This window comes from Lepidochelys kempii, chromosome 23, assembly GCF_965140265.1.
Source record: "Lepidochelys kempii isolate rLepKem1 chromosome 23, rLepKem1.hap2, whole genome shotgun sequence".
Taxonomy (NCBI): Eukaryota; Metazoa; Chordata; order Testudines; family Cheloniidae; genus Lepidochelys; species Lepidochelys kempii.
Window position 1 is genome coordinate 3303709 of NC_133278.1, and position 24882 is coordinate 3328590.

Here is a 24882-nt window from a genome sequence, read left to right on the forward strand (position 1 = left end):
TTCCCCCACCCTGCCCTAACCACTAGACCCCACTCCCCTCCCTGAGCCTGGAGAGAGCACGGGCGCCCTGGCCGCCAGCCCCTCCTGCAGCAGCAGACTCCCCTCCAGACCTAGGGAGAGAACCCAGGCGTCCTGGGCCCTCTCCCCACCCCAGTTCCCCATCTACGACCCCCGCCCCAACCCAGGGAAAGAACCCAGGCATCCTGGCCTCCAGCCCCTCCCCCCCAGTTCTGACCACCAAGCACAACCCACCACCCTGCCCTAGGGAGAGAACCCAGGCATCCTAGCCCCCCTGCCCCGAACCACTGCACCCTCCCACCCCAGAGCTGGGGAGAGAACCCCCACACACCTGGCCCCAGGTGTTTTGCACTTTTGTGTGCGTGTTGCACACGACTTAGTGTCTCTCACATACACCCTGCTCGTCCCTCGCTCAGTGACGTGCTTCTGCCCCCGTCTGGGCTGGGCCCCCGTCTGGCCCTGAGACTCACTCACAGCCGCTTGTGCCAGGCCCACTAACACCTGCATCCACCTCCTTCGCACACATGGGCCTTGGGCACCCACACGCACGTGTCCTTTGCACGCTGGAGTGTGTGTCTCTCTCTCCCCCACCACGTCTCACACTCACAGCCCCCTCCCCCCCCCACGCACACAAGTCTCACAGCCGTGCGTGCCACACACTCATCCCGGGCCTGGTTGGCCCCCTCCCTGCAAAGCCCAGGGTTTGGCCTGTGTTGGATTGAGTCGGGGGGTTCCTCTGCAGAATCCTCCCCCCCGTAAATGCCTCCAAGTCCTCTTGGGGTAAAGCACCTGGCCTTGTCCGGGGCCTGCTTGATTATCCCACACCTCCCCCTACACAATCCCTCCCCCAGCAGGATCTGGGGGGGGAGAAAAGATAAGCACGGCCCCCCCAGCTGATTCTCACCCCCCCAAAACCAGCTCTCCTTGGAAGCAGCAGGCCAAGCTAGCAGACCCTACGGCCCCCACTGAATCCCGGCCCTTCCAGCAGGCGTGGGGTGTAGGTCTGACATCCCCCACGGTACCATCCGGCCTGTGGAAACGTTGGGACCCCTTAACTCTCTAGCTCCAGATACCGCTCACGCTGCTCTGCCTCGCCCAGAAATCAGCACGGGACGGCACGCCCTGTTACATGACGTGAACGATCCCCCAGCCACTCGTGGGCCGTACCCAGGGAGGCACCTGCCAATCGCCCCAGCCTTGCCCCCCAGAAACGTGCGTCCGACACTGCTCGAGCCCCCCTTGGCCAGGGCAAGCGCCTCAAGTCGTCACTGTATCCAAGGAACTGGGAAAGGCACCAGCCGTCGTTAAGCCGGAGCCGAGATTCCCCCAAGCCCTGCAATCAAAAGACACCGGTTTAGATAAAAGAATAAAACTCGTTTATTAACGAGAGAGAGACTCGAGGTGATCGAGGCCTCAAAAGGTCAGAACTGGTCACACAAAGAAAACGATCAAATCGCAAACTGCCTGAACCTCGCCACGCGGACCCCTCTGGCCGTCTAGCGCAGGGTCCTTCCAGCAGAGACCGGGGCACAGAGCTGACGAAGAGGAAATTAATTGCCTCTTACTTTATACCCGCCTCTCCCCTCCTCACTGACCCCCTCATGGGGATAGACAAAGCAGGTGCCTGGGCAGGTGCGATTCGAAGCAGCTCTCCGGTGAATTGCATCCGTGACACTCCGGGCCTTTGTTATTCCCAGCCGTGTGGGAGTAACACACCTACGGCAACACCCCGGCCGTCCTTAGCCGGCGCTTGCCCTGGCCCGTTAACCGGAGAAGGATGCTCAGCAGCTGGCGGGCTGGCAGACGGTACGTTCTGGACGCAGCATGCCTCGGGAGGTGCCATACCCCGAGCAAAGTGGGGGGCTCCAGGGGGCTACGTGGAGGTACAGTGTATCCCAGCAGGGCAGCGGCTGCACCCCCAACCTTCGCCTCAGCCCTGGGCGCCCGAGGCAGCTGCGAGGCAGCGGTGTGCTCGCCTTTGGCCAGGGCCCCCAGGGGAGCAAGGGGGGCGGTTTCCCCAGCCGAGGGAAATGCCGGTCCGTTTCAATGCCCCAGGTGCCAGCATGGCTATGCAAGGTCCTACCCCCACCTCAAAGCCCGTTTGTCCCCAAATGCCCCCTAACCCTCCCCAAGAAGGGCTCCGCCCCGCTCCCCTCCCCATGCAGGGTCCGATCTCCCGCTCACACTTCCAACGGCGGCGAAAGGGCTGGTGAGTCCCAGCCCTGGCCATGCAGAGAGCGGGGAACCCAGCCTGCCTCCCCGGCCCTTCGACTGCAGCTTCGAGCCCAGCCCCTGCAGGGGACAGGGCAGAGTTTGGGGCACAAGGGGATGGGGAATCTAGGGATACACAAGCCCTTTCTTCCCTGGAGTACCTGCCCCCCCACTCCTCCCGGAGTGCCTTCCCGCCCCAGCCCTCTGACTGGGCGCACTGCACCCGCCCCCCGCTCCAGGGAGAATAGACCCTGCTGGCTCAGCACCCCGGCAAAGGAGGGGGCTGGGCAGCGGATGCCGGACCCTCCGCTCGCAGCCTGAGGGAGGCGCTGATGCCAGCAGGGCCGGGGGAGATCCCTGGCAGGGCCAGGGCCGAGCGCGGGTCGGGGGAGAGACGCCCGGGTTTTAGGACGAGACCCTTTTATTGAGGACGGAGAGGGGGCTCTGGTACAGCCTGGTATGTCCAGTGGGCAAAACAAACAGCAGTAAGAATAAAAACACCCCAGTGTCTGGGGGGGGGGGAACCCCAGAGGTCCTTGACCAAGCACAGGGATGCCAGGCAGAGCCTGAGTCCTCCCCATCATGCCCACATCCTCCTGGTGGCCGCAGGCTGGAGTGACGGTCCCCCGGGGGGGAGGGGGGGGTTGATCTGGCCCAGGTGGCGGGGGGGGGGCAAGGGGCTGCACCCCACTCAGTCGCTGTCGCTCCCCTCCTCGCTCGAGTCCGAGGCAGCCTCGCTGCCGCTCCCGCTGCGCTCTTCCTCGTCCTCCTCCTCCTCGGCGTTGGAGCCCTCGCTGCCGCTGAGGAAGGGGCGCCGGCCGCCCCCGTCGCTGCCGCTCTCCTCCTCCCCGGGGCTGCGCCGCCCGCCGCCCCCCTCGCCCTCCGAGTCCTCGTCGTCGCTGCCGAAGATCTCCTCCTTGTCGCGGGCCGCCCGCTCGTCCTCCTCGCTGGCCTCCGGCGAGCCCTCGCTGGCACTGTGCCCACTGGCCTCCCGCTCGCTCTCGCTGCCCGAGCGTCCTTCTTCCTCCTCCTCTTCCTCCTCCTCCTCGCTGGCCTCCGGCTCGCTCTCGCTGCCCTTCTCCGGCTCCTCGTCTGCGGGGAGAGCCACAGAGTCAGAGGGGCAGGGCCGGGCCCCCCCAGCAGGGAGGGGAGAATCACCCCCTGGAGTGGGGGAGGGGTGATGGCAGAAAGGGGACCATCCCCCCAAGGGAGATGGAGGGCTGATGGAAGAGAGGAAACTGCCCCCCCCATGGGAGGGGGAAGGGAAGAGAGAAGCGATGGCTGCTCACCTCCTATTCTTGGGGGGGGGGGCACAGGAGCCATCCTCAGGGGTGGGGAACAGGACCAGTCCATGAGGGAATGAGGGAGGCAGGGCTCAGGGCTGCCCCCTGTAGTGGGAGCCGCAGCACCATCCCCGGGGGGGTGTGTGTGGGGTCAGAGAGACCGAGGATGAAGTGCCACGGCAGTCCCAAGGGCAGCCACCAGAGGGAGCTGCGAGCCCCGGTGCCGTCAGCAGTGGGTGGGAGGAAGCCGATGGGGGAGGGGACAGGCAGAGGGGCCCCTTTTTCCCATGCCGCCCCCCGACCCCGAGCTGTAACCCCCCCTTCCCTGGCCGCTACCTGAGCCCTGGGCCTCCTTGTCCATCTCCATCTCCTCCTCCTCTTCCTCCTCCGGCTCGTGATTCTCCAGCTGCGCCTTGCGAGCCTCCTGCCGGGGCCAGGGAGCCGGGTTAGCCACGCGGTGGGGGGGCACACCCCACCCACCCTGCCCAGGCTGGGACCCCGACCAGCACCCCTCCTCAGTCAGTGAGAGTGGGTGGCATGGGGCCTTCAGGGCATGGAACCAGACTCCTGGGTTCTCTCCCCAGCACTGGGAGGGGAGCGGGGTCTAGTGGTTAGAGCAGGGGGGTGCTGGGAGTCAGGACCCCTGGGTTCTCTCCCCAGCACTGGGAGGGGAGTGGGGTCTAGTGGTTAGAGCAGGGGGGTGCTGGGAGTCAGGACCCCTGGGTTCTCTCCCCAGCTCTGGGAGGGGAGTGGGGTCTAGTGGTTAGAGCAGGGGGTGCTGGGAGCCAGGACCCCTGGGTTCTCTCCCCAGCACTGGGAGGGGAGCGGGGTCTAGTGGTTAGAGCAGGGGGGGCTGGGAGTCAGGACCCCTGGGTTCTCTCCCCAGCACTGGGAGGGGAGTGGGGTCTAGTGGTTAGAGCAGGGGGGGCTGGGAGCCAGGACCCCTGGGTTCTCTCCCCAGCACTGGGAGGGGAGCGGGGTCTAGTGGTTAGAGCAGGGGGGTGCTGGGAGTCAGGACCCCTGGGTTCTACTCCCAGATCCCAGCGTAGGGGGTGAGAACAGAAGCTACGTGGGGGGCATGGATGCACTGACTCCCCCCGCCCCGCCCCCCCCCCCGAGTGCTCCCCCCCGCCCCCCCAGCACAGAGCCCGGAGAGCAACCCTCGCCATACCTGAGCCTCCAGTTCCTTCTCGTTCATGTCCCGGTGCTTCACCAGCAGCATGGCGTTGGTGCCCGACTGCGCGCCCGCCTTGGCCCTGCGCTTGCTGAGCCGCACCCTGCGGGGGAGAAAACGAAGGGCGATGTCAGGCCCCGCCCCCTCTTCCCAGGCCACAGCTCTGCCCACTCCATGAGCCCCCTAAAGGCACATCCTGGAGCTGGGGATCCCCCCTGGCCCAGCTGCCGGGGGGTCAGGGCTCCCTGGGATGGCCCCAGCTGGGCTCCGTGCGGTTCTTGGCCCCCCACGGCTCTGAGCAGGGGGCCGCTCCGGGTCAGGAACCAGGTAGCTCCAGCCTCAGTTTACCCTCGGCCGGTCAATTCCCATCGGTGCAAGAGCCGACGGGCAGCGGCCACGAACTCCACCCTCTCTTTGCCCTCCCAGACCTGGCCTTGGAGCCGAGATCTGAGCCGGGCCATGGGCACTGGCCCTGACCCACCCCGCGCCCCGGCTGGGGCAGGCCCCGGGCTTCCCCCCGCCTCACCGGGTCTCCAGCTCGTTGTAGTAGACGCCATCACCCTCGCGGAAGATGAAGAAGTAATTCTCCTCGTAGCCCTTGCTGGCTTTGTTCTTCACGTTCCAGTTGTACTCCCGGGCGATCTTGTAGTCGTACCTGGGCGGGGGAAGAGAGGGTCAGCACCCCCCACAGCTTTGCCGCCCCCCCTCCTGAGCACAAAGCTGACCCCCCCCCAGCCTCCCTCCATTCCCCAGCACAGCTCCCCCACTTCCCCAGACCTCCCACTTCCCCAGACCCCACCTCTCCCCCCGTTCCCAAGCCCCCCCACTTCCCCAGCCCCCCACCCCACCTCTCCCCCATTCCTCAACACAACATCCCCTCCCTTCCCCCCCACTCTCCCATTCCAAAGCACAGCCCCCCCCTCCCCTGCACTACCCCACCTTTTCCCCAGGCCCCCCACACAACTCCCCTTCCCCCCTCCTTCTCCCAGCCCCCCACCTCCCCAGCCACGTACACATCTTCGGGTGCATAGTCCATCTCCTCCTCCTGGTCCCGCTTGCGTTTCCGCAGGGTGTCCTCCACGGGCAGGAAATAGGCCACAAACTGGTTCCCCTCTTCGTCCATCATCCCCCTGAGATGGCCGGGAAAGGGTTAACGAGGAACACTCTCCCCAGCTCCCCACGGCGCTCCCCTCCGCCCCATGGAGCACAGCCCTGACTGCCAGGGAGAGCACCCCCTACTGCCCCCTGCAGCACAGCGCCCCCTAGCGCCGCCCTGGGGCCAGCCCTGACTATGGGAGAGAGCACATAGGGGCCTCCCATCCAAACAGCAGCCTGCCCCCCCTTTAGCTAGGGATCCCCTCCCACGGCCCTACAGCAGCAGTCCATGAGGGCTGAGCCTGGGGGGGGCGAGGAGCCTCCTTCCAGGGCAGGACACCCCCGGCCTTGCTAGAACGCTTGGCGGTGCGGCTCTCTGTGATGGGAGGGGGTTAGCACAGGAACCCAGCGCCGAGCAGGGACGGGGGACGCCCGGCTCTTGGGGCCCACGGGAAGGGCTCTGGCTAGCGGAGTGGGGATATCAGGCCAGGCAGAGGCAGGGTGAATCCCCACCCCACCCAAGGCTGAGGGGTGCGGCGTTACCTGATCATCGCCTGAGACATCATCTCGAGGGCCGCGGCCCCACTGGTGTCCTTGGGGGCTGGGTCCGAGTCGAAGATGACCTGGGCGCAGGGGTTGATCCACATCTAGGGGGGAAGGAGTCGGTTAGCGGGATAATCCCTGCCCCCAACACCACACCACACCGCCCCCCCACCACCACCCCCACTCCACTTCCCTGGCATGGCACTACACCCATGGCCCTTCCCTCAGGCAGACCCTCCTCTAGGCACCAGCGACCCCGGCATTAGCCCCTGGATCTCCCTCAACATGGGGGGAGCTCCCTTCAGGCTACACTTCCATCTGCGGAAGGGGAGTCAGGGCCGATGGGGAAACTGAGGCACAGAGAGGTCACAGGACGGGGTGGGATTAGAAGCCAGGTCTCCTGCCTCCTGACCCGGCGCGCTACCCACTATGCTCACTTAGCCCCAGACCGGGAGGTGCTTAGGACCGGCCCAGCCGCTAACGGAGCCTCGAAGGTCCTTGCGTGCCACGGGCCAGTGCCCCTGGGCCTAGGGAAGCCAATGCCAAGTCCCCCTCCCCCAGCCTTACCTTGAAGTCTGGGAACACGGGCATCACCTCCATGGGGGTGACGCGAGGTTTGCTGTAATGCTGGGAAATCTGGGGATGGAGGAAGCAGAGAGACAGTGAGGCCTCAGGGGAGGGGTAACCCTAAATCCCCTCCTCCTCCCTCTCCTCCCCTGCCCCCCCGCTTTCAACATGGGCCCTTTAAGGCTTAAAGGTACAGTACGTTGTGTGGGGGAGGAGGGAGATATTTAAAAGGGCGACTCACTGATTTCTGGGCATCCTCGAAGGTCTTCTCGATGGCAGCGATCTGGCTGTCCCGGTCCTTGTAGATCTCCTCCTCTGTGAACTGCTGCTTGACAGACACACCGATCCTGATTGGGGGCAGAGTTAGCAGAGTGAGGCCTGCTGGGAAAACACTGCCCCCTGGCTGGATGCAACCAGCAGCGCTGAATGCGACGCTCCCCCTGACCCTCGCCGGCTGGATCGAACCGGATCCAACACCACCCGTGGCTAGGTCCACAAGCACCAGACCTATGCTGCCCCCTGCTGGACGCAACCAGTCCTGTGCCAGGATAGGTCTCCCCCTAGTGGCTGAAAATACTGCACCCCAACACAGGGGCAGCCGAGCAGACTCTCCGACCCCCACGCTCCTTGTGGCAGGGGGCCGTGCAGCATCACAAGAGGAAGCGGAGATCCCAGAGGGAGGGTAACCTCCCTCCCTCCCATAAAGGGGATGGTCCCGTCCCCCCACCCCCGGGATGCTGTCCCTGCCCAGGAGAGTCACCCCAGCTGGCTCCCGGCCCACTCACTTGACCTCCGGCTTCTCGTTGGACACGCCATAGCGGTTGAATTCGGTGGAGATGTATTCTGTCTTCCTCATCCATGGTACCACTTTGGCATGCTGCTGGGATCTAGGGCAGAGAAGGATGGGGGGCTTATAGGCCGTGGGGCAGAGGGAGCTGCTGATTGCCCCCTCCTGATGTGTGTGTGGGGGGGAAGAACCTCCCACTGGGGGACAGGGCTCAATCGGGTGGGACCGAGCAAAGGGACCCCAAGGCCGCACAGCAGGGCGGGGAGAGCTGGCTAGCCAGGGGTTCAGGGCGGGGCTGCTCTCCACAGCCAGGGGATGCCATGTGTTTTGGGGGCTGGGCTACCTCTTCGAGCTGGTGGGAGCCTGGATTTCCTCCTCCAGCAGCTTTTCGTCGGCCGGATCCAGGAGAACTGGAAGAGGCAGAGCAGGATGAGACAGGACCTGCGCCAGCCCCCCCGCCCCCCCATCATGCCCCACCCCCCACCTCCAAAGCTCCTGGGTTCGGCTCTCAGTGGGGCAGGACTGATTGGAGATGGGTGCAATGGAGATTCTTCAGTGAGCAAGATGCTTCGTGGGGGGCACTTTGAAACTAGAACCCAGGATTCGGGGTGCAAGGAGGGACCCCTGAAATGCAAAAGATGCCCCCGCCCGACGTGGGCACGCACAACACACCCACCCACACCCCAGTCAGTGCAAGACACAAACGGTGCCCCAGGATCTGTCGGTGATGCACACGTGGGCGCCCGCCCGGCCCGGCTCTCACCATTGGGGTCGATGCGGTACGTGTCAGGGTTGATGAGGTCGATGGTCACGCCCAGGTCCGGCTCAGTGAGGAGGTCGTGTTTGTGCTGTTTCTCCAGAGAGGTGGCTTTGTACTGCACAAACCTGGGGGAGGGACAGGTGAGACGCCGGCCCGGGGGGGAGCCCCCTGGGCAGAGCCCTCTCCCCTCCCCCAGCCTCCATCCCGGGAGCGGCACTGGTGAGCCTGGGAGGGGGCCCCGATCCCAGCCCGGCTCAGCAGCTGCTCTCTCACCTGTTCTGGTCAAAGGGATATGTGATGAATTTGGGGTCGAAGGGAATATCCGGGAGACTGTTGCAGTATTTCACCCGACACACCACGCCCGATCTGGAAGCACAGGGAGAGACATCAGCACTGGGGGTGGGGGTCTGCCCCTCCCCCGGATTCCTGGGGTCCTTATCCCTCATCCCACCGGCCCAGCCTAGGGTGACAGGGTGAGTCTGGAGCAGGGCACCATGGAGGACAGGGATCCCGGACTCCTGGGTTCCTTATCCTCCGCCAGCAGCGGGGGATGGAAAGAGTGCATGCGGAGGGAGCTATGGGTGGGGGATAGCGGAAGGGGTCATGTGCCAAACACCCCGCCCCCACCGAACTGTGCTGGAATCTCCAATGCCCCACGTCAACGGCAACCTACGATCGTGCCCGGCCGCCGTGAAATGAGTTTGCTGGGACTCTGGGACTCAGACGGAGGTGGGGAGGGATAGCTCAGTGGTTTGAGCATTGGCTTGCTAAACCCAAAGTTGTGAGTTCAATCCTTGAGGGGGCCATTTGGGATCTAGGGCAAAGATTGGGGATTGGTCCTGCTTTGAGCAGGGGTTTGGACTAGATGACTTTCTGAGGTCTCTCCCAACTGTGAGAGTCTATGATTCATTGTGTAAGGTTTAATCTTTCTTGGTCCTACTTTGAGCAGGGGGTTGGACTAGATGATCTCCTGAGGTCCCTTCCAACCCTGATATTCTATGATTCATCCTGAGACACTCCTTTGGGGGGGGGGGAGGGATAGCTCAGTGGTTTGAGCGTTGGCCTGCTAAACCCAAAGTTGTGAGTTCAATCCTTGAGGGGGCCATTTAAGGATCTGGGGCAAAAATTGGGGATTGGTCCTGCTTTGAGCAGGGGGTTGGACTAGATGACCTCCTGAGGTCCCTTCCAACCCTGATATTCTATGATTCTGTCCGGTTTGTGAGTGACAAGCAGCCACAGCAATCGCTCCCCCTACCAGCCTTTGCCAGCAAGTCCAAGGGCTGGGCAGGGGAGCAGTAAAAACAGGACTGTTTTCTCCCCACCTCCCAGGGCACAGCGGTGGGGGAACTGTGAGCTGTGGGACGAGGAGGGGTCATACCTCTCAGGCAGGGTCCGGTGAGCGTTGGGCCTGCAAAGACAAGGAAATAAATAACAACATTAAATAATCACAACACTGTGGGCTCTTTTCGTCCAATGCCCTTTACCAAAGAGTGTCGGTAGCATTATCCCCACTCTGCAGATGGGGAAACTGAGGCACAGAGTGGCAGAAAGAGGGTCAACACCAGGGGTGGGGGAGGGGAGGAGAACCTGCCTGTGGGTTTGGTCCCTGGAGGCTGCCCCAAAGTGAGAGCCCTGCCCAGACTCTCCACATAGAGTGAAACCGATTTAAAGCACTTTATCAATATTGATGCGTTGCTCCTCCCCCACAGAAGGCAAGTCAGCAGCATCAGCTCTATTGGCCAGAAGGGGAAACTGAGGCAAGACCAGCAGCAGGGCCAGGATCCACCAAGTGGAACTGCTGTGGACTTTATGTGGCCACGTCTGGGGTGGGATATGGCAGCCACACAGTGACGCTATGCTGGAGTTTAGTGGGGGTTAGGTCAGGCCTCTCAGGGGACTCTGAACAGGCCCTCCCCATGGGGCTCTGGCTGTCCACACACCGGGAGATGGAACCCAGGAGTCTGGGTTCCCAGCACCCTGCCCCGACTCTCCCCATCCCCCCCCCCGGCAGGGAGGGTGAGGTGGTGAAGGGACCCAGGAGTCCAGGACCCTGACTCTCCCCATCACCCCTGCTATGGGGGGGAATCCCAGAAGTCCGGGCTCCCAGCTCCTCCAACTCTCCCCATCACCCCTGGAGGAAGGGGGGACAGGGAGAGAACCCAAGAGTCTGGGCTCCCAGCCCCCCTCCCCGACTCTCCCCATCCCCCCCGACAGGGAGGGTGGGGTGGTGAAGGGACCCAGACTCTCCCTATCACCCCTGCTATGGGGGGGGAGTGCAGGCTCCCAGCTCCCCCCAACTCTCCCCATCACCCCTGGCGGGAAGGGACCCAGGAGTCCAGGCTCCTAGCTTCCCCCCGCACATACACACTCTCTCCATCACCCCTAGCGGAGGGGAGGGAACCCAGGAGTCCGGGCTCCCAGCTCCCCCCCAACACCCCTGGCGGGAAGGGACCCAGGAGTCCGGGTTCCCAGGTTCCCCCCTCCAACACCCCTGGCGGGAAGGGACCCAGGAGTCCGGGTTCCCAGGTTCCCCCCTCCAACACCCCTGGCGGGAAGGGACCCAGGAGTCCGGGCTCCCAGGTTCCCCCGCCCCCCCCATCATCCCTGGCGGGAAGGGACCCAGGAGTCCGGGTTCCCAGGTTCCCCCGCTTCCCCCATCATCCCTGGCGGGAAGGGACCCAGGAGTCCGGGTTCCCAGGTTCCCCCCCCCCCCATCATCCCTGGCGGGAAGGGACCCAGGAGTCCGGGCTCCCAGCTCCCCCCCATCATCCCTGGCGGGAAGGGACCCAGGAGTCCGGGCTCCCAGGTTCCCCCGCCCCCCCCCCATCATCCCTGGCGGGAAGGGACCCAGGAGTCCGGGCTCCCAGCTTCCCCCGCACTCCCACTCTCACTCTCCCCAGCACCCCTGGCGGGAAGGGACCCAGGAGTCCGGGCTCCCAGGTTTCCCCCCCCCCATCATCCCTGGCGGGAAGGGACCCAGGCGTCCGGGTTCCCAGGTTCCCCCGCCCCCCCCATCATCCCTGGCGGGAAGGGACCCAGGAGTCCGGGCTCCCAGCTTCCCCCCCACTCCCCCCAGCACCCCTGGTGGGAAGGGACCCAGGCGTCCGGGCTCCCAGCTCCCCCCCCATCATCCCTGGCGGGAAGGGACCCAGGAGTCCGGGTTCCCAGGTTCCCCCGCTTCCCCCATCATCCCTGGCGGGAAGGGACCCAGGAGTCCGGGTTCCCAGGTTCCCCCCCCCCCATCATCCCTGGCGGGAAGGGACCCAGGAGTCCGGGCTCCCAGCTCCCCCCCATCATCCCTGGCGGGAAGGGACCCAGGAGTCCGGGCTCCCAGGTTCCCCCGCCCCCCCCCATCATCCCTGGCGGGAAGGGACCCAGGAGTCCGGGCTCCCAGCTTCCCCCGCCCCCCCCCATCATCCCTGGCGGGAAGGGACCCAGGAGTCCGGGCTCCCAGCTTCCCCCGCACTCCCACTCTCACTCTCCCCAGCACCCCTGGCGGGAAGGGACACAGGAGTCCGGGCTCCCAGGTTTCCCCCCCCCCCATCATCCCTGGCGGGAAGGGACCCAGGAGTCCGGGTTCCCAGGTTCCCCCGCCCCCCCCCATCATCCCTGGCGGGAAGGGACCCAGGCGTCCGGGTTCCCAGGTTCCCCCGCCCCCCCATCATCCCTGGCGGGAAGGGACCCAGGAGTCCGGGCTCCCAGCTTCCCCCCCACTCCCCCCAGCACCCCTGGTGGGAAGGGACCCAGGCGTCCGGGCCCCGTGACGTCACGGGGGTATGAGGTCACGGCTGTGACGTGCGGCCGGGGGCGGCCCTACCTGTGCCCCGGCTCCTCCCGCTGCGCCTGGGTCTGGATGGTCGGGGCCATGGCGGGGCCGCGGCTGCGATCGCTGCTGCCCCGCCGCGGGGCCTGCGGGCGGGGAGGGTGGCCGAGGCCCGCCTGACGGGAAACGCGGCCGCGCCCCGCGGAGCGGCTCCGGGAGAGGGAGCTCGAGGAGGCGGGGAGGCGAGGCGGCGGGACCCTAGGCGGACCGAGACTCCGCCCCGGAGACAGGCACCGGGGTAGACACCTACGGACGGGCTCACAGGGCCCTGCTACCGCGCAGTCTCACGGGAAGCGCGGCTCGGAGAGGTGCACTTCCGGGCAGAGAGCAGGGCGTGCTGGGAGTTGTAGTGCCCGGCACGGCGCTCTCGGAACGTATTGCGCATGAACGCTAGGGGCGCGGTTCATGACGGGAACGGGAGTCTCCAGTCTGCGGGGAGCGATGCATGCCGGGAGCTGTAGTTCCAGGCGTGTGCGGGAGGGGCCAGCTGGGTGAGGAGCGGCGCGCGCAATGCAGGCTGGGAGTTTTAGTCATTGTGCGAGCAGGGAGCGCGTGGTGCACGCTGGGAATCGTAGTTCGCGGTGCACGCCGGGAGGGAGCTGTCGTTGCTAGGGAAGATGGCGGCCCCCTCGCAGCAGCCGCAGCCGCAGCCGGCCCCGTCTCAGGCCCCGCCGCCCGGGCCGCCGCTCACGCTCCAGGCGGGCCCGGGGCAGCAGCCCCAGCTGCAGGCCCAGGCGGCCGCGCAGGCGCAGGCGCAGGCCCAGGCCGCCGCCGCCGCCGCGCAGGCGCAGGATTTCGACCCCGTGCAGCGCTACAAGATGCTGATCCCGCAGCTGAAGGAGAGTCTGCAGGTGGGGGCGGGGCCTGGGGAGGGGGCGGGGCCCACCGCTGGAGGTGAGGGGGAGGGGCTAAGCGGGAGGGGGTGTGGCCTGAAGGGGCGGGGGCGGAGCTTCCAGGGCGGCGGCTGAGGTCTATGGGGGAGCGGGTGGGGCATGGGGGGTGGGGCAGCTGCTGGGGTGGGCAGAGTTAAGGCTGTTTAGTGGGGGGGTTCGCTGATGAGCGCGGCGGGGGCCATTTCTGTGATGCACCGGGTGGGAGCATGGCTGCGGTGCCCTTTAACCTGCCGCGCGGTGCGTTTGGTGAAACGGGAACTCGCTGTTTACTAGGGATGTTACAGTCGCGCCTCGAGTCCCCCTCACTCAGGGCCGAGCCCTCATTGTGCCAGGCGGACCTAGTGAGAGACAGTCTCTGCCCCCCAAGGGCTCCCAGTCCGACCAGAGAGACAACCGGTAGGAGGAGAGAAGCCTCATCCGCTCAATCCAGCAGATGGTGGAGTGAGGCCCACCGAGGTTAACGCTCTGATGCTGCAGGCATGTGCTTCACCATAAGCCTGGGAATAACGCTGTTGATTCCAGTGGCAAGGCTTTTCCTGGGTGCCCAAAATACATGGGGGGGGGGCAGGGGGTGTTTGCCCGATTAGCAGGTAAATGTCTTGTCCACAGGCACACAGGACATCTGTAGCAGAGGCGGGAAGAGAATCCAGATTCATTCCAGTGCCTTAACCAGAAAGCCAGCCGCCTTCTTCAATGCTTAGTTAAACAGCTGATCGGAGCAATCGTTAGCCATTTGGGTCGTTCCTGTGTGGTCACAAGGGCTTAACAGGCTGAAAGTCCAATGTCGGAACAGACTTAATGTTCCCATTTAATAGGGGGTCTGCCTGTGAGCCGCCGCCACCCCTCGGTTGGTGGGATTTTATCATGGATGTTATAAGCCACCAGGAGAACAGCATTCTGGCAACATGTCTGAAAAGCGTAAGACGTTGGCTGTGGACAATGGCCCCAGTAGTCTGTAAACCAGAGCAACTGTAAACATCTGCGTTACAAATGAAGTCATTCCACTTTATGCACAATATACGATGTTGGCATTTTGTGAGGAAAGACTCGAGCTTTGCCCCGTCTGAGCGACATAGTGTCCATGTTTCACAACTGTACAGCAGTACGGAGAGGATACAGCTCGAATAGATCTGAACTTGGCTGTCGTGCCAAGATGATGATGATGCCGTATTTGTTGTAAACAACCCATGGCAGACGCTGCAATGCCAATCTGGTGAAGAACCCCCGGGTGAGAGCTGGAGGGACTGGTGAGTATTGAACCCAAATAGCAAAAGCTGGAGACTGCTTTGGCGGTTTCATTATTCAAAGAGATTGGAGTCACAGCTGGACCTGATCCTAGGTTTTGCATTTTAGTCTTTGACCATGAACATGGAGGCTGACCTTGGCCGACAACTCCTCCGTTTACTGGAGTGCCTCACGAAACCTGTCGGGGCTCTATACTAGGAGAACAACAGCATCAGCAGAGTCAAGGTCTGAGAGCGAGAGATCACCGATTTTAATGCCTATGGATCTGATGGAAGGCTGCATTATGAAATCCATTGCCTGACAAAAGAGTGCAGGGGCCAAGACAAAGCCCTGCCTGACACCAGATACGGATTTAAAAGGTGCCGACATCCGATTCCCCAGACGTACACAAGCAGTGGTTCTGTTATGCAGCTTGCTGATCAAGTCCAATAGAGTGGCTGGGACACCAATGCCCTTTAAGGCCTTCCATAGCCCGACTTGGTCAACTGAATCAAACGCAGGCTTAAGATTGACATACACCATGTGCAGGGGCTTCTTGAATTCGCAGCATATCTCCGACAAGTGGAGGGCCAAAATGGTGTCTAACGTGGACCTGTTCCCCATAAAGCCTGACTGTTTGGGCCGATGCTTCTGATGTAACCGGGGCTCCAAACACGCCGGCAGAATGTGCACACACCCATTCCCCGGCACGGACATCAAGGTGATCGGCCTGTAGCTCTTACGTTTGCTGTGAAGACCCTTGCCCTTATAAAGCGAGATCACAATACCAGGACAGGCGGCTGGCAAGGATTCCGGAAAAAGATGGCCAGAAGTCAGCCTGCCTCTCTTCAATATTGACGTTGGAGGCAGTTGTGCCAGAACTGGTTACACAGTGGAGTGTTCTGTGTTGTAATAATTAAGTGGACTGAGAGTCGGAACAGTCTGTTCCTTATTGCATTGTTTCCAAAGGAGCTGGGTGTGCCCCCTGGAGGGGTATGAAGGACTAGCTGGGGGGTGGGACCTAGAGATCCCTCCCCGTTTTTCTTCAGCTCCTCAATGAGCAGCGGCAGTCAAAAAAGCTAACAATGTTGGGAATCACTAAGAAAGGGATAGATAATAGATAAAATATCATGTCACCTCTATATAAATCTATGGTACACCCACATCTTGAATACTGTGTGCCGATGTGGTCACCACATCTCGAAAAAGATGTATTGGAATTGCAAAAGGTCAAGAAAAGGATGACAAAAATGACAGGGGGTATGGAGCAGCTTCCGTATGAGGAGAAATTAATAGGATTGGGACTTTTCAGCTTGGAAAAGAGATGACTAAGGGGGGATATGATAGAGGTCTATAAAATCATGGCTGGTGTGGAGAAAGTAAATAAGGAAGTGTTGTTTACTGCTTCTCATAACCCAAGATCTAGGGGTTACCAAATGAAATTAATAGGCAGCGGATTTAAAACAAACAAAAGGAAGTATTTCTTCACACATCGCACAGTCAATCTGTGGAACTCTTTCCCAGAGGATGTTGTGAAGGCCAAGACTACAACAGGTTCAAAAAGAGCTAGATAAATTCATGGAGGATAGGTCCATCAATGGCTATTAGCCAGAATGGGCTGGGATGGTGTCCCTAGACTCTGTTTGCCAGAAGCTGAGAATGGGTGACAGGGGATGGATCATTTGATGATGCCCTGTTCTGTTCATTCCCTCTGGGGCACCTGGCATTGGCCACTGTTAGTAGACAGGAGACTGGGCTAGCTGGACCATTCGTCTGGCCACTCTTATGTGGGTGACCTGCCCTGTTAATATCAGTGGCTACTGTCTCTGGTGCTAAGGGGGGTCCTTTAAAACTGCCCATCGGCAACTTCTCGTGCTTTGAGTGAGGAAATGGAAACTCATTTTATGATGCTCTAACCTGTGGATTGGCATCGAGCAACGAGATTGAAAGGGGAGGGTTGAGGTAGCTATTGCTTGCCTGACCAGAGCCTTTGCATGGGAAAACACTCCATGTCACGTTTCAGTTTCCAGGCTTAATCAACATATAGAGGATGGCGTTTTTTAAAACTAAAACCTACCTCAAGATTTCACATCCGTTTCTCAGCCCCCATCTGAGTCAGGGAGTTTGTTGCCCAGACCGATGGGGCTTTTTTAGAAAGGTTCAACTTAAAAAAAGCATTTTTTAAGAACAAAATATTTACTTTTAAAACAAAGTGAGTCACCCTTCTCCAAAAATAGAAACTCAGGAGAATGAAACCGGTACAGAATCTGTGTGTCATGTCATAAGCCACTTGAGACTGAGATTCTGGTAAATGACTCAGCGCTGGGTTAGATAATAATGTCAACATCTCAGAAACTGCAACGTTCAGATAAAATGGAACAGAACTTTAACCCAAATTCCTCTTGTCAATATGCCATCTGACCTGATTTGACTCAGCAAATTCGTGGATTAAGTTTGGTTCCAGTTCCTGTTAGTCTTTCCCGATTTAGAGCCCCTAGATGTAAATTGCATTAAGAAATTCACAAGAGTGGAATAGCTCATATGGTTCCTGCGTGACTGTGCCTTGCTTTTTCAAACAAGGAGATGGATATTCACCACCTGGATGGGGGAGTAAGGTTTAATTATTGTTTGTAAAATGCTTTGATTGGGGTCTAGTGGTTAAAGGAGTCCTGACCCCCAGCTGCCTGCTCTGTTTCTGGCTTTGGGTGGGGAGTGGTGGCTAGTGGTTAAAGCAGCAGACTTTGGCAGTTCAGTCCTTTTCACAGCTCTGGAATGGGTGACCTTGTGTGAATGGCTTCATGGCTCTATGCCTCAGTTTCCCCATCTGTAAGATGGGGAACTGAACGCCAGCCCACAGTTGTGATTTGCTTTGAGATCCCAGAGGACCGCAGTGCAGTGTGGTGTTTAATATTAATGGCTGTTTCTTGCCAAAGCCAGGATTCTTGTGACAGCTGTGAGGGTCTCAAACACGGCCTCTCTGGGCACAGACGGCATCAAGTCCCGACCCCATTCCCAGGGCTAGCCAAGCAAAGGAGGGAGCGCCAGCACCTGTCGCTTACCTTGCACTGTCTGACTCTTGCTTTCTCTCACACTCCAGAACCTGATGAAAATCGCGGCTCAGAATCTCGTCCAGAACACGAACATCGATAACGGGCAGTGAGTATTCTCTCCCCTCCTCCCCGGGCAGGGCTATCTTCTAACCCAGGAGCCAGAAGGCTTTCACCCGTGTCTTAAACTTCTCAGCATCAGAGGACACTGCCGGTCACTCCCCCTGGTGTAAAGCAGGAGTGACTCCAGTGCAGTTCATGGGGCCATCTCGAGATAGGCTGGGGTGAGTGACTAGCTCTGTTGTGTCAGTAAAGATCAGAGCCAGGCCTGCTTTTGGTGCCTTTCTGGAGCCCATGTTGTTCCGGTACCTAGCAACCAAACTTCCCGAAGTGGCTGTGGATGGCAGGTGCACCGGGTTCTGGGCACCCGATGGCTCCTGTCGGTACCGTCTGGGAGAATGAAGCCCTGGGTGACTTGAATAGGGTGCCCCAAATCAGTGCTGATTCGATCCCAGCGCAGCTGAGTAACGGCCAAACGCCACCCCCGCCTGACAACTGCTGGGGGGCCCATGTGAAAGGAGTTGGCTGGGTCTAGTTGGAACGGGCACCCGCATGGCCAAAACCCACTCTTCCCTCCGGCACTCCAGCCCCATCGTGGGCAGGTGTTACAGAGAGGCCAGGGACTGAATGGCGGACAGTGACTGAGCTACCCCTGCTAAAGAGGTGACCCTCTGGGGTGGGGGAGCCATATTGTTGGGAGTGTGGAAGAGGGGAGAGTTTGCCCTGCAGCTGTCCCTTTTGTAGTGGTCACCCCAAGACTCATTAACGTGTCCCCTTTAAAGATGGGGTGGGCTACACCCACTTTCCGGCCCCATTTACCATCCTCTCTGTTTCTGTCCCTGCCCGCTCTGCTGGAGACTCTGCTCCGCTTGCCCCACCCCCTTCACTGTAAATCCTCTGGAATCCGGCGGCATTGCCCCATCTCAGTTGGGATCCCCAGCATCTTGCTGTGCATTGGTGGGGGGCCAATGTTCCCCAGGGGTACCCAGGGTTGGGAGGCACCTCAGCACCACCTGCCCTTAGCGTGAAGCAGCTTGTTTGGCCCTGCTATGGCTCAGCTCCCTGAATCCAGCAGCCTCGGGCAGCACAAGCCCTGCCCTCCTCGAGACGCACGCCAACCTCCAAGTCCTCGGCATGTCCCCTGTGGTGCCCAGGACACTCCCAGAATCCCAGGCCTGTTGTTCCCACAGGAACCGTGCTCATAAAATGCAATTCAGGCCCAGCACTTAGCTCAACACCACCTCGCTCCGCCCTCTTGGTAGGGAAAGCGAGAAGAAGTTTATTACCAAAGCACAGAGGAGGTTGGAAACACGGTTACATAGCAAACAAAATCTTAACGCGCTTCGGAGAGTCTAAACTCAACAGGTTAAACCTTCTGTCTGCAGAAGTTTGATCTCTCTTGAAGTTCTCTGCAGCGTTTTCAACCAAGCTGCCAGAAAAGGCCCCTTTTCATGGAACAAAACTGCCGTCCTTTTTCTTCCTTGGTGAAGGGTGCCTTCCCTCCCCCGGCTCTTTCTCTTCCTGTTAAATCCCCACAAGCCAGTGACGGGAGGCCCACTGTGACTGGAGGCCCACTGTGACTGGGACCCTGCACAATTTACCTGTCAACAGGTGGATGGAGAGAGAGGGCCTGTCTGAGAGAGAACCTGATTTTCACCTTTGCTGGTGACCAGTATCTTGATCCAGACTTGAAGAATGTATTTGGAGTAGATATAGATACATAGAATCTGCACGTACATTTTCCCAATGATATTGCTGAGCACTGAGACACCAGCTTTCGTTTGGGAGCTCACGTGATGCCCTTTCATGAACCAGACTCAAGAAATAATTGTAACCCTTCTGTACCCCTTTCTCAGTTGACACTGAGGTTTGTGGGTCACAGGGGAGACTCCCAGCCTGGGGTCCAGCAGTCCCAGCAGAGGATCAGCCCCATTCTGTCTGCCCTCTCTTGTGGGGCCTAATCCCTGACCCGGGAGGTGCTGCGGTTTGGGTCTGCGTGCCTTTCCCAGAGCAGATGCCTCGGCTGCCGTGTCACAGTACCTGTTATTTCAGGAAGAGCAACGATGGGGTGGTGCAGCGTTTCGACAAGAGCCTGGAGGAGTTCTACGCCCTGTGCGACCAGCTGGAGCTGTGTCTGGTCAGTTAGCCCCTTATCGACAGTGCTTCATGGGAGTTGTAGTTTTGATGGCATCATGTCCCCTGTTCTCCTCCATAGGCCGGGGTCCCCAGCGGGACTTAGTGTCCCATGATGCACCCACGAGGCAATTGCATCACTGCAGTTGCTGGCTGTGGGGCATCATGGGAGATGGAGGCTGTCCGGAAAGCCCGGCCCATAGAGAAGGAGGCTGTGAAGCAACCAAACGGTGTCTCCCATGTTGCCCGCTACTGCAGTGATGCAATCATCTCGCGCCACGAGACATGGTGCCTCTTGGGAGATGTAGTCCTACCCCATCTGAAATGTTTTTTAGTCCAAATGGCTATCTGAAAATTTCCTTTAATTTTACCAAAAGCTGCTTTGTTCGACCCCAGACTAACCTTTTTTAGTTCTTGATTTGCTGAAATTTAAAAAAAAAACCTTCATTTTTGGTTTGACCTACATATTATTTTATTTTATTTTATTTTACTTCTCAGAATTGCCAGAGCTCCAAAAAATCCGTTATTTGCCCTGCTCTGACTGTGTGGCTCTGTCTCCCTCTCGTGGCTGGGTCACGCAGAGCAGTTCGGTCTCCAGGCTAATGGTCCTTTTAGTTCAGACAGTGGAGTCTTCACTGTTAGTTCTAGGCATTGTAGGTTTGGTCCCTACAGGGGACCCAGCCATGGGCATCATTACAGGTCCCTTTAGGGAGTATCGATCTCAGTCATTGACACAGGGGTCTGCAGCCATAAACAAAGACATGGGTCCTGCCCTGGCAAGTTCAGCAGGGAGACTGAGCTCTCTGCCCTCTACTGAAGGGAGCCTTTTCCGGGGCAGCGGGACAAAATGGGCTCAAGGGATGGGGGGCATTGTGGGGACTGCTGGGAGAGGTGGCTTTGAAGGAAGAGGAGCGTCTGTCAGGAGATGATGTGGTAGGACATCCCAGGCATAGGGAGTAGGGTGATGGGAGGGCTCAGAGCAAGGGGAAGGGAGGGGGTGGGAGCTGTGGGGCTTGGAGAAATGAGCACAGATGCACTGTGGGTACAGGCAAGAATGTGAATGCAAAGAGGCTAAATGTGGTGTTGATCTGTCCAGGGGCAGGTTAGAGACTAGAGGGAAGATTGTTCTGCCCAAGGCCGGAGGGCGAGTGGCTGGATCCCATGTGTTAACTGTTTCCCTCCCCTTCCAGCGGCTTGCCTACGAATGCCTGTCCCAGAGCTTCGACAGCACCAAGCATTCCCCCAACCTGGTGCCGACGGCCACCAAACCCGATGCGGTGCAGACCGAGAGCCTGCCCTACACCCAATACCTGAGCATGATCAAATCCCAGATCTCCTGCGCCAAGGACATCCACAACGCCCTGCTGGAGTGCTCCAACAAGATCACCGGCAAGATCCCCGCCCAAGGGGGGCCGTAGCCCACGGTGCTGGCACAGTTATTGTTCCTGCTCTGCGACCAGCGTGGTTTGAAGGAGACTTGGATCGTTTCCAGGCCGGCGCTGTGTCAGACGGTGAAACTTTACAAACTTGCACCTGACCCACGGCCTGTCTCATGTCCTCTGAATTCCCTGCGTGGGTGGATGCTCTCGTTCGTATGGAGAGTGAAACAAATGTTCCTGCTCTGCTTCTTCCTCCCCTCTCATTCTCCTCTAACTCCCTCTGGTCTTACTCCTTCCTCCTGCCCGGGCGTGATCCTCAGCTGTCGTCAGGCCTTCGCCGAGCTCACTGTTGCTACACTAGTCTATACCACCCGATGTCTTGGCCCACGTACATTCAGAACGCATTAAACTGGCTCACCCGGCACGCGATCTACTTGCTGGGTCTGCCATGCCAGGGCCTAAGCACCCTCCACTCCCCTTTGACTTCAGGAGGGGTCGAGGAGACCCGAGATTGTGCTGCTAATGAAGTGAGGAGGATCAGACAGAATCTTTCTCTGCCATCAAATTAAAACTTCCCCAACCCCAGGTGAATGGGCTGGATTGTAGCTTTCCAGGTTGGTGGGTGTATTGTTTATTCTTCTTAAAGAGTAACCAGTTCAGAGAAATGCCATTGAGTTAAAACAACCCCAGGTGTTAATTTCCTCCCGCCAACACACTGCCTTTACCCCATTGTAACCTTTCTGTCCTTTGAGACATTTCTCTCCTGACCAGCAGGAGCGAGAGGGGAGTTGGGCTCCGGCTCATTTAAAGCTCATTTATGATAATGCCTGTGACCGTTTAAAACAGAAGGCTGGACCGTGATTCCATTCACACCAACACAGAGCAGAAGTAATGAACAGAATTATCTCTGCATCAGACTGGCATAAAACCTAGAGGAGAATCCCTTCCAAAGAGTGAATTAAAGCAAAACAGCTTTGATTCAGTTTGTTTCCCTCTATTTGTCAGACTCAATCTAGCCTGGTCAGTTTCACTTTCCATTTCTAATCAGTTTCACCTTCTCTCTCCCTTCCCAGTTTGCTCCAGGAATCTGAATTTTATTCCTAGGGGAATTCTGCATCACTGAGCATGCGCAGAATTCCTGTTCCCCACAGATTTTTTTTTTGTTTCCCTGCAGAACAATTGATTCTGAAAGGGATGCCACAAGAGGGGGGGTCACCTGCCTCTCCTTGGCAGCGGTCCCAAGCGGGCACGTGGGAGCAGCTGGGAGAGATGTAAATCACTGCTGCCGGGCTGGGTGTGCATATAAGACTCTGACTCTATCGCTCACTATTGCGATGCGCCCAGCAGGGAGGGGCGGGGCACTGGGGTGTTTGTGGGGAACGCCTGGCCCTTGATCTGTGTCAGGGTTGGGTGGTGGGGGGAGGGCTGCAGGGTGATCCCCCACCTCTGTGCAGCCCCAGTGTGCACTCCTTGCTGCACATGCCCTGCAGAGGCTGATGCAAGCAGCTGTGGGAAGCTGCAAGGAGCCTGGGCCGGGGTGCCATATAAGGAGGGAGGGGGGGCATAGCCCCCCCGCCAAGTTTCACACCAGAGGTCAGCTCACGGCGCACGCCCCAGTTCCAGGCAGAGCTCTTACCTGCAGCCTTGCACAGGCAGGTCCCTCCTCCAGGACCTGGAATTCTCTGGCTGCGACTCCAGTGGTCAGTTTCCTCCACTGCCCTAGGGCCTCTGGGGGTGGGGCAGGCAAGAAAGGGGGGGGGGCACAAGTCCGCAGAGGTGGTGGTGGGAGGTGAGAAGAAGCAGAGGGAGCACAGGGCTCCCAGTTGCCGGGAGGGTGTTGGAGCCTGGTGGGGCCAGTGGGGTGGGAAATCTCCAGGGGAAGAGAGAGGTGAGGGCATAGGGCTGTGCCCTGAGGGAGAGGGGCAGTGAGCATGGGCAGAGCAATTGAGGGGGCACAGTCCCCGTGGCAAGGATCATGAGGGGGGGGGAGCTGAAGAAGTGTGGGGGACTAGGAGCAGTGAAGTCTTGGGATTTGTTCTCAGAGAATCAGGGAGCACCTTCACCTCTCCCTGGGAAGAGGCTTGGGACAGGACCCCCCCCCCGCCCCCCGAAGATGATGCCTTCGCTCAGCAGACTCATCTGCTCTCTGCCTTCCTCCCCATCTCTCCTACTTCAGGGTAACTTCCACCTTGGTCCTGCAGTGAGGATCCATGTGGGCGCAGGGGTTTCTTTAACTCTACGCCTGGGGGAATCTTTTTTGTGCCCTGTATTGTTACAGACGTACTTCCTGCTGGTTTCAATTATTTGGGGGATTTCTTTCACAATCCTTGGCGGGATTATATTGGGTTATTTTGACGAATAAAATATGCAGAATTTTAATGGATTTGTAGTGCAGCATTTTCCATTTTTGGATGCAGAATTCCCCCAGGAGTTGAGTTTGGGCTTTTCAAATTACAAAGTGCGGTTTAGAATTTATATTCAGAAGGACAAAGAGTTTCACACACACTTTGGCCCTTTGATTTCTTTAAAAAAAAACAAAAACAAAAAACTTTTCCTATTTGGGTTTTTCTAAAACTTTTTTTGCATTCAACCATAAAATGTGTTTGACAGCGGGCTGCGTTCTAAGCCCCAAGGAGTAAATCCGCAGCCTCCCATTGAAAGCACCAGGCACATGGTGGATTTACTCTGGCACTTGACCGATCGGAACCCAGCCCGCAGGTTTCTTGGTGTCGTCATTCTAATAAAAGCTCTGACCTGTCTCTTTGCGATGGTGTGAGGTTTAGTTTCTAAAAGCTGATGCCTAACGCTGCTTCTCTCATTCTGCTCTGTCACTGTTGGGGCAGAGCCCCGGCCTAGTACCCTTCCTTGAAATGCGGGACTGTACTCCAGCTGCCCTAGGCCCTGGAAAACCAGGGGTGAGCTTTCCCACGCACGCTTCCCCGGCTTTCCACCTACCCAGGCGTGCTTTGGTTCACAGTTTAACCCCTGGGGGAGCACATGGCCCATAAAGCAATGGACTTTGCACCTGACGACAGCCTGCAGGAGGGGCCTGTCTGCCTGAGAAGGTGATTGTCTATCCCACGATAGTCCTATCCTGAAAATGGGGATATGAGCGTAGAGTTGCGGGGCAGGGAGAGCAAAGGTGACTGTGGTTAAGAAACCCCATTGCAGCAGCTTGGGGGCTAGATCGTTAAAGGTTTTTAGGACCTTAATTGCCACTGTCACCAGTAGGAGTTAAGCACCTATCTAAAGCTGAGGATCAACTCCCACCGGTGGAGGGCTGAAATACCTTTGGAGGATCTCAGCCCATGTTCCTTGCTTGGCAGGCCATTTGGGGGGGGGGGGGGGGAGCCAATCCTGTGTTCTTCAAAAGAACGCAGCTCCGGGGCCCTTAATGAGGGATGGAGGGAGGAAGGAGTCTCCCCTGGTCATGAGGGCTCAGGGGAAAATCCACCCGCCAGCCCCAGCGCCCCTCGGCTTCAGCTGCAGCTGGTGCTTTCTGGGAATCTGGTCCAGAGCCACTCGCATTCAGCACCCAAAAATCAGCACCTGCTTTAGAAAGCGCTGCCCTCAGCCCGTTCCAGGAAGTGGGCGTGGGCTAGCCCGAATGGGCCCTGCGGCTAGGGACAATCGGGGATTGGGCCCAGAGCTTAATTAGCTAAGCCAGACTCTTAACAAGCCCGGGACCTGGATCCCTTTGTGGATCTGCTGTAACAAAGGTGTGTTTCAGTTCTCCCTGCCCCGCTGGAGGGAGATGAGTCTCCTTGGGGCGATTGCCCCTGGCTTTTGGCCAGCAGTCACCCAGTCCCCAGCCAACTGTGCTCAGTTCAGGGTCTTCGACACTCTTGCTGTCCCCTGGTGCAAAGGCCCCCAGCTTCCTGCCCA

The 24882-nt window shown here is 59.3% G+C and overlaps 2 protein-coding genes across 2 annotated transcripts; one reads left to right on the forward strand and one right to left on the reverse strand.

Annotated features, from left to right (window-relative positions):
• Positions 1 to 1371: 1371 nt before the first annotated feature.
• On the reverse strand, positions 1372 to 12386 carry PAF1 (PAF1 homolog, Paf1/RNA polymerase II complex component). The gene is made up of 14 exons (XM_073321936.1): positions 12256 to 12386; positions 9817 to 9846; positions 8712 to 8804; positions 8442 to 8563; positions 8022 to 8088; positions 7677 to 7778; positions 7133 to 7238; positions 6892 to 6960; positions 6325 to 6428; positions 5700 to 5816; positions 5213 to 5341; positions 4684 to 4789; positions 3849 to 3936; positions 1372 to 3321 (listed from the first exon to the last, which is right to left on the reverse strand). The coding sequence occupies exons 1-14, from the start codon at positions 12303 to 12305 to the stop codon at positions 2921 to 2923; spliced, it is 1584 nt and encodes a 527-aa protein (XP_073178037.1). The 5' UTR covers positions 12306 to 12386; the 3' UTR covers positions 1372 to 2920.
• A 458-nt stretch (positions 12387 to 12844) lies between these two features.
• Positions 12845 to 23761, forward strand: MED29 (mediator complex subunit 29). The gene is made up of 4 exons (XM_073321940.1): positions 12845 to 13112; positions 17476 to 17534; positions 19538 to 19622; positions 20809 to 23761. The coding sequence occupies exons 1-4, from the start codon at positions 12879 to 12881 to the stop codon at positions 21034 to 21036; spliced, it is 606 nt and encodes a 201-aa protein (XP_073178041.1). The 5' UTR covers positions 12845 to 12878; the 3' UTR covers positions 21037 to 23761.
• Positions 23762 to 24882: the final 1121 nt, after the last annotated feature.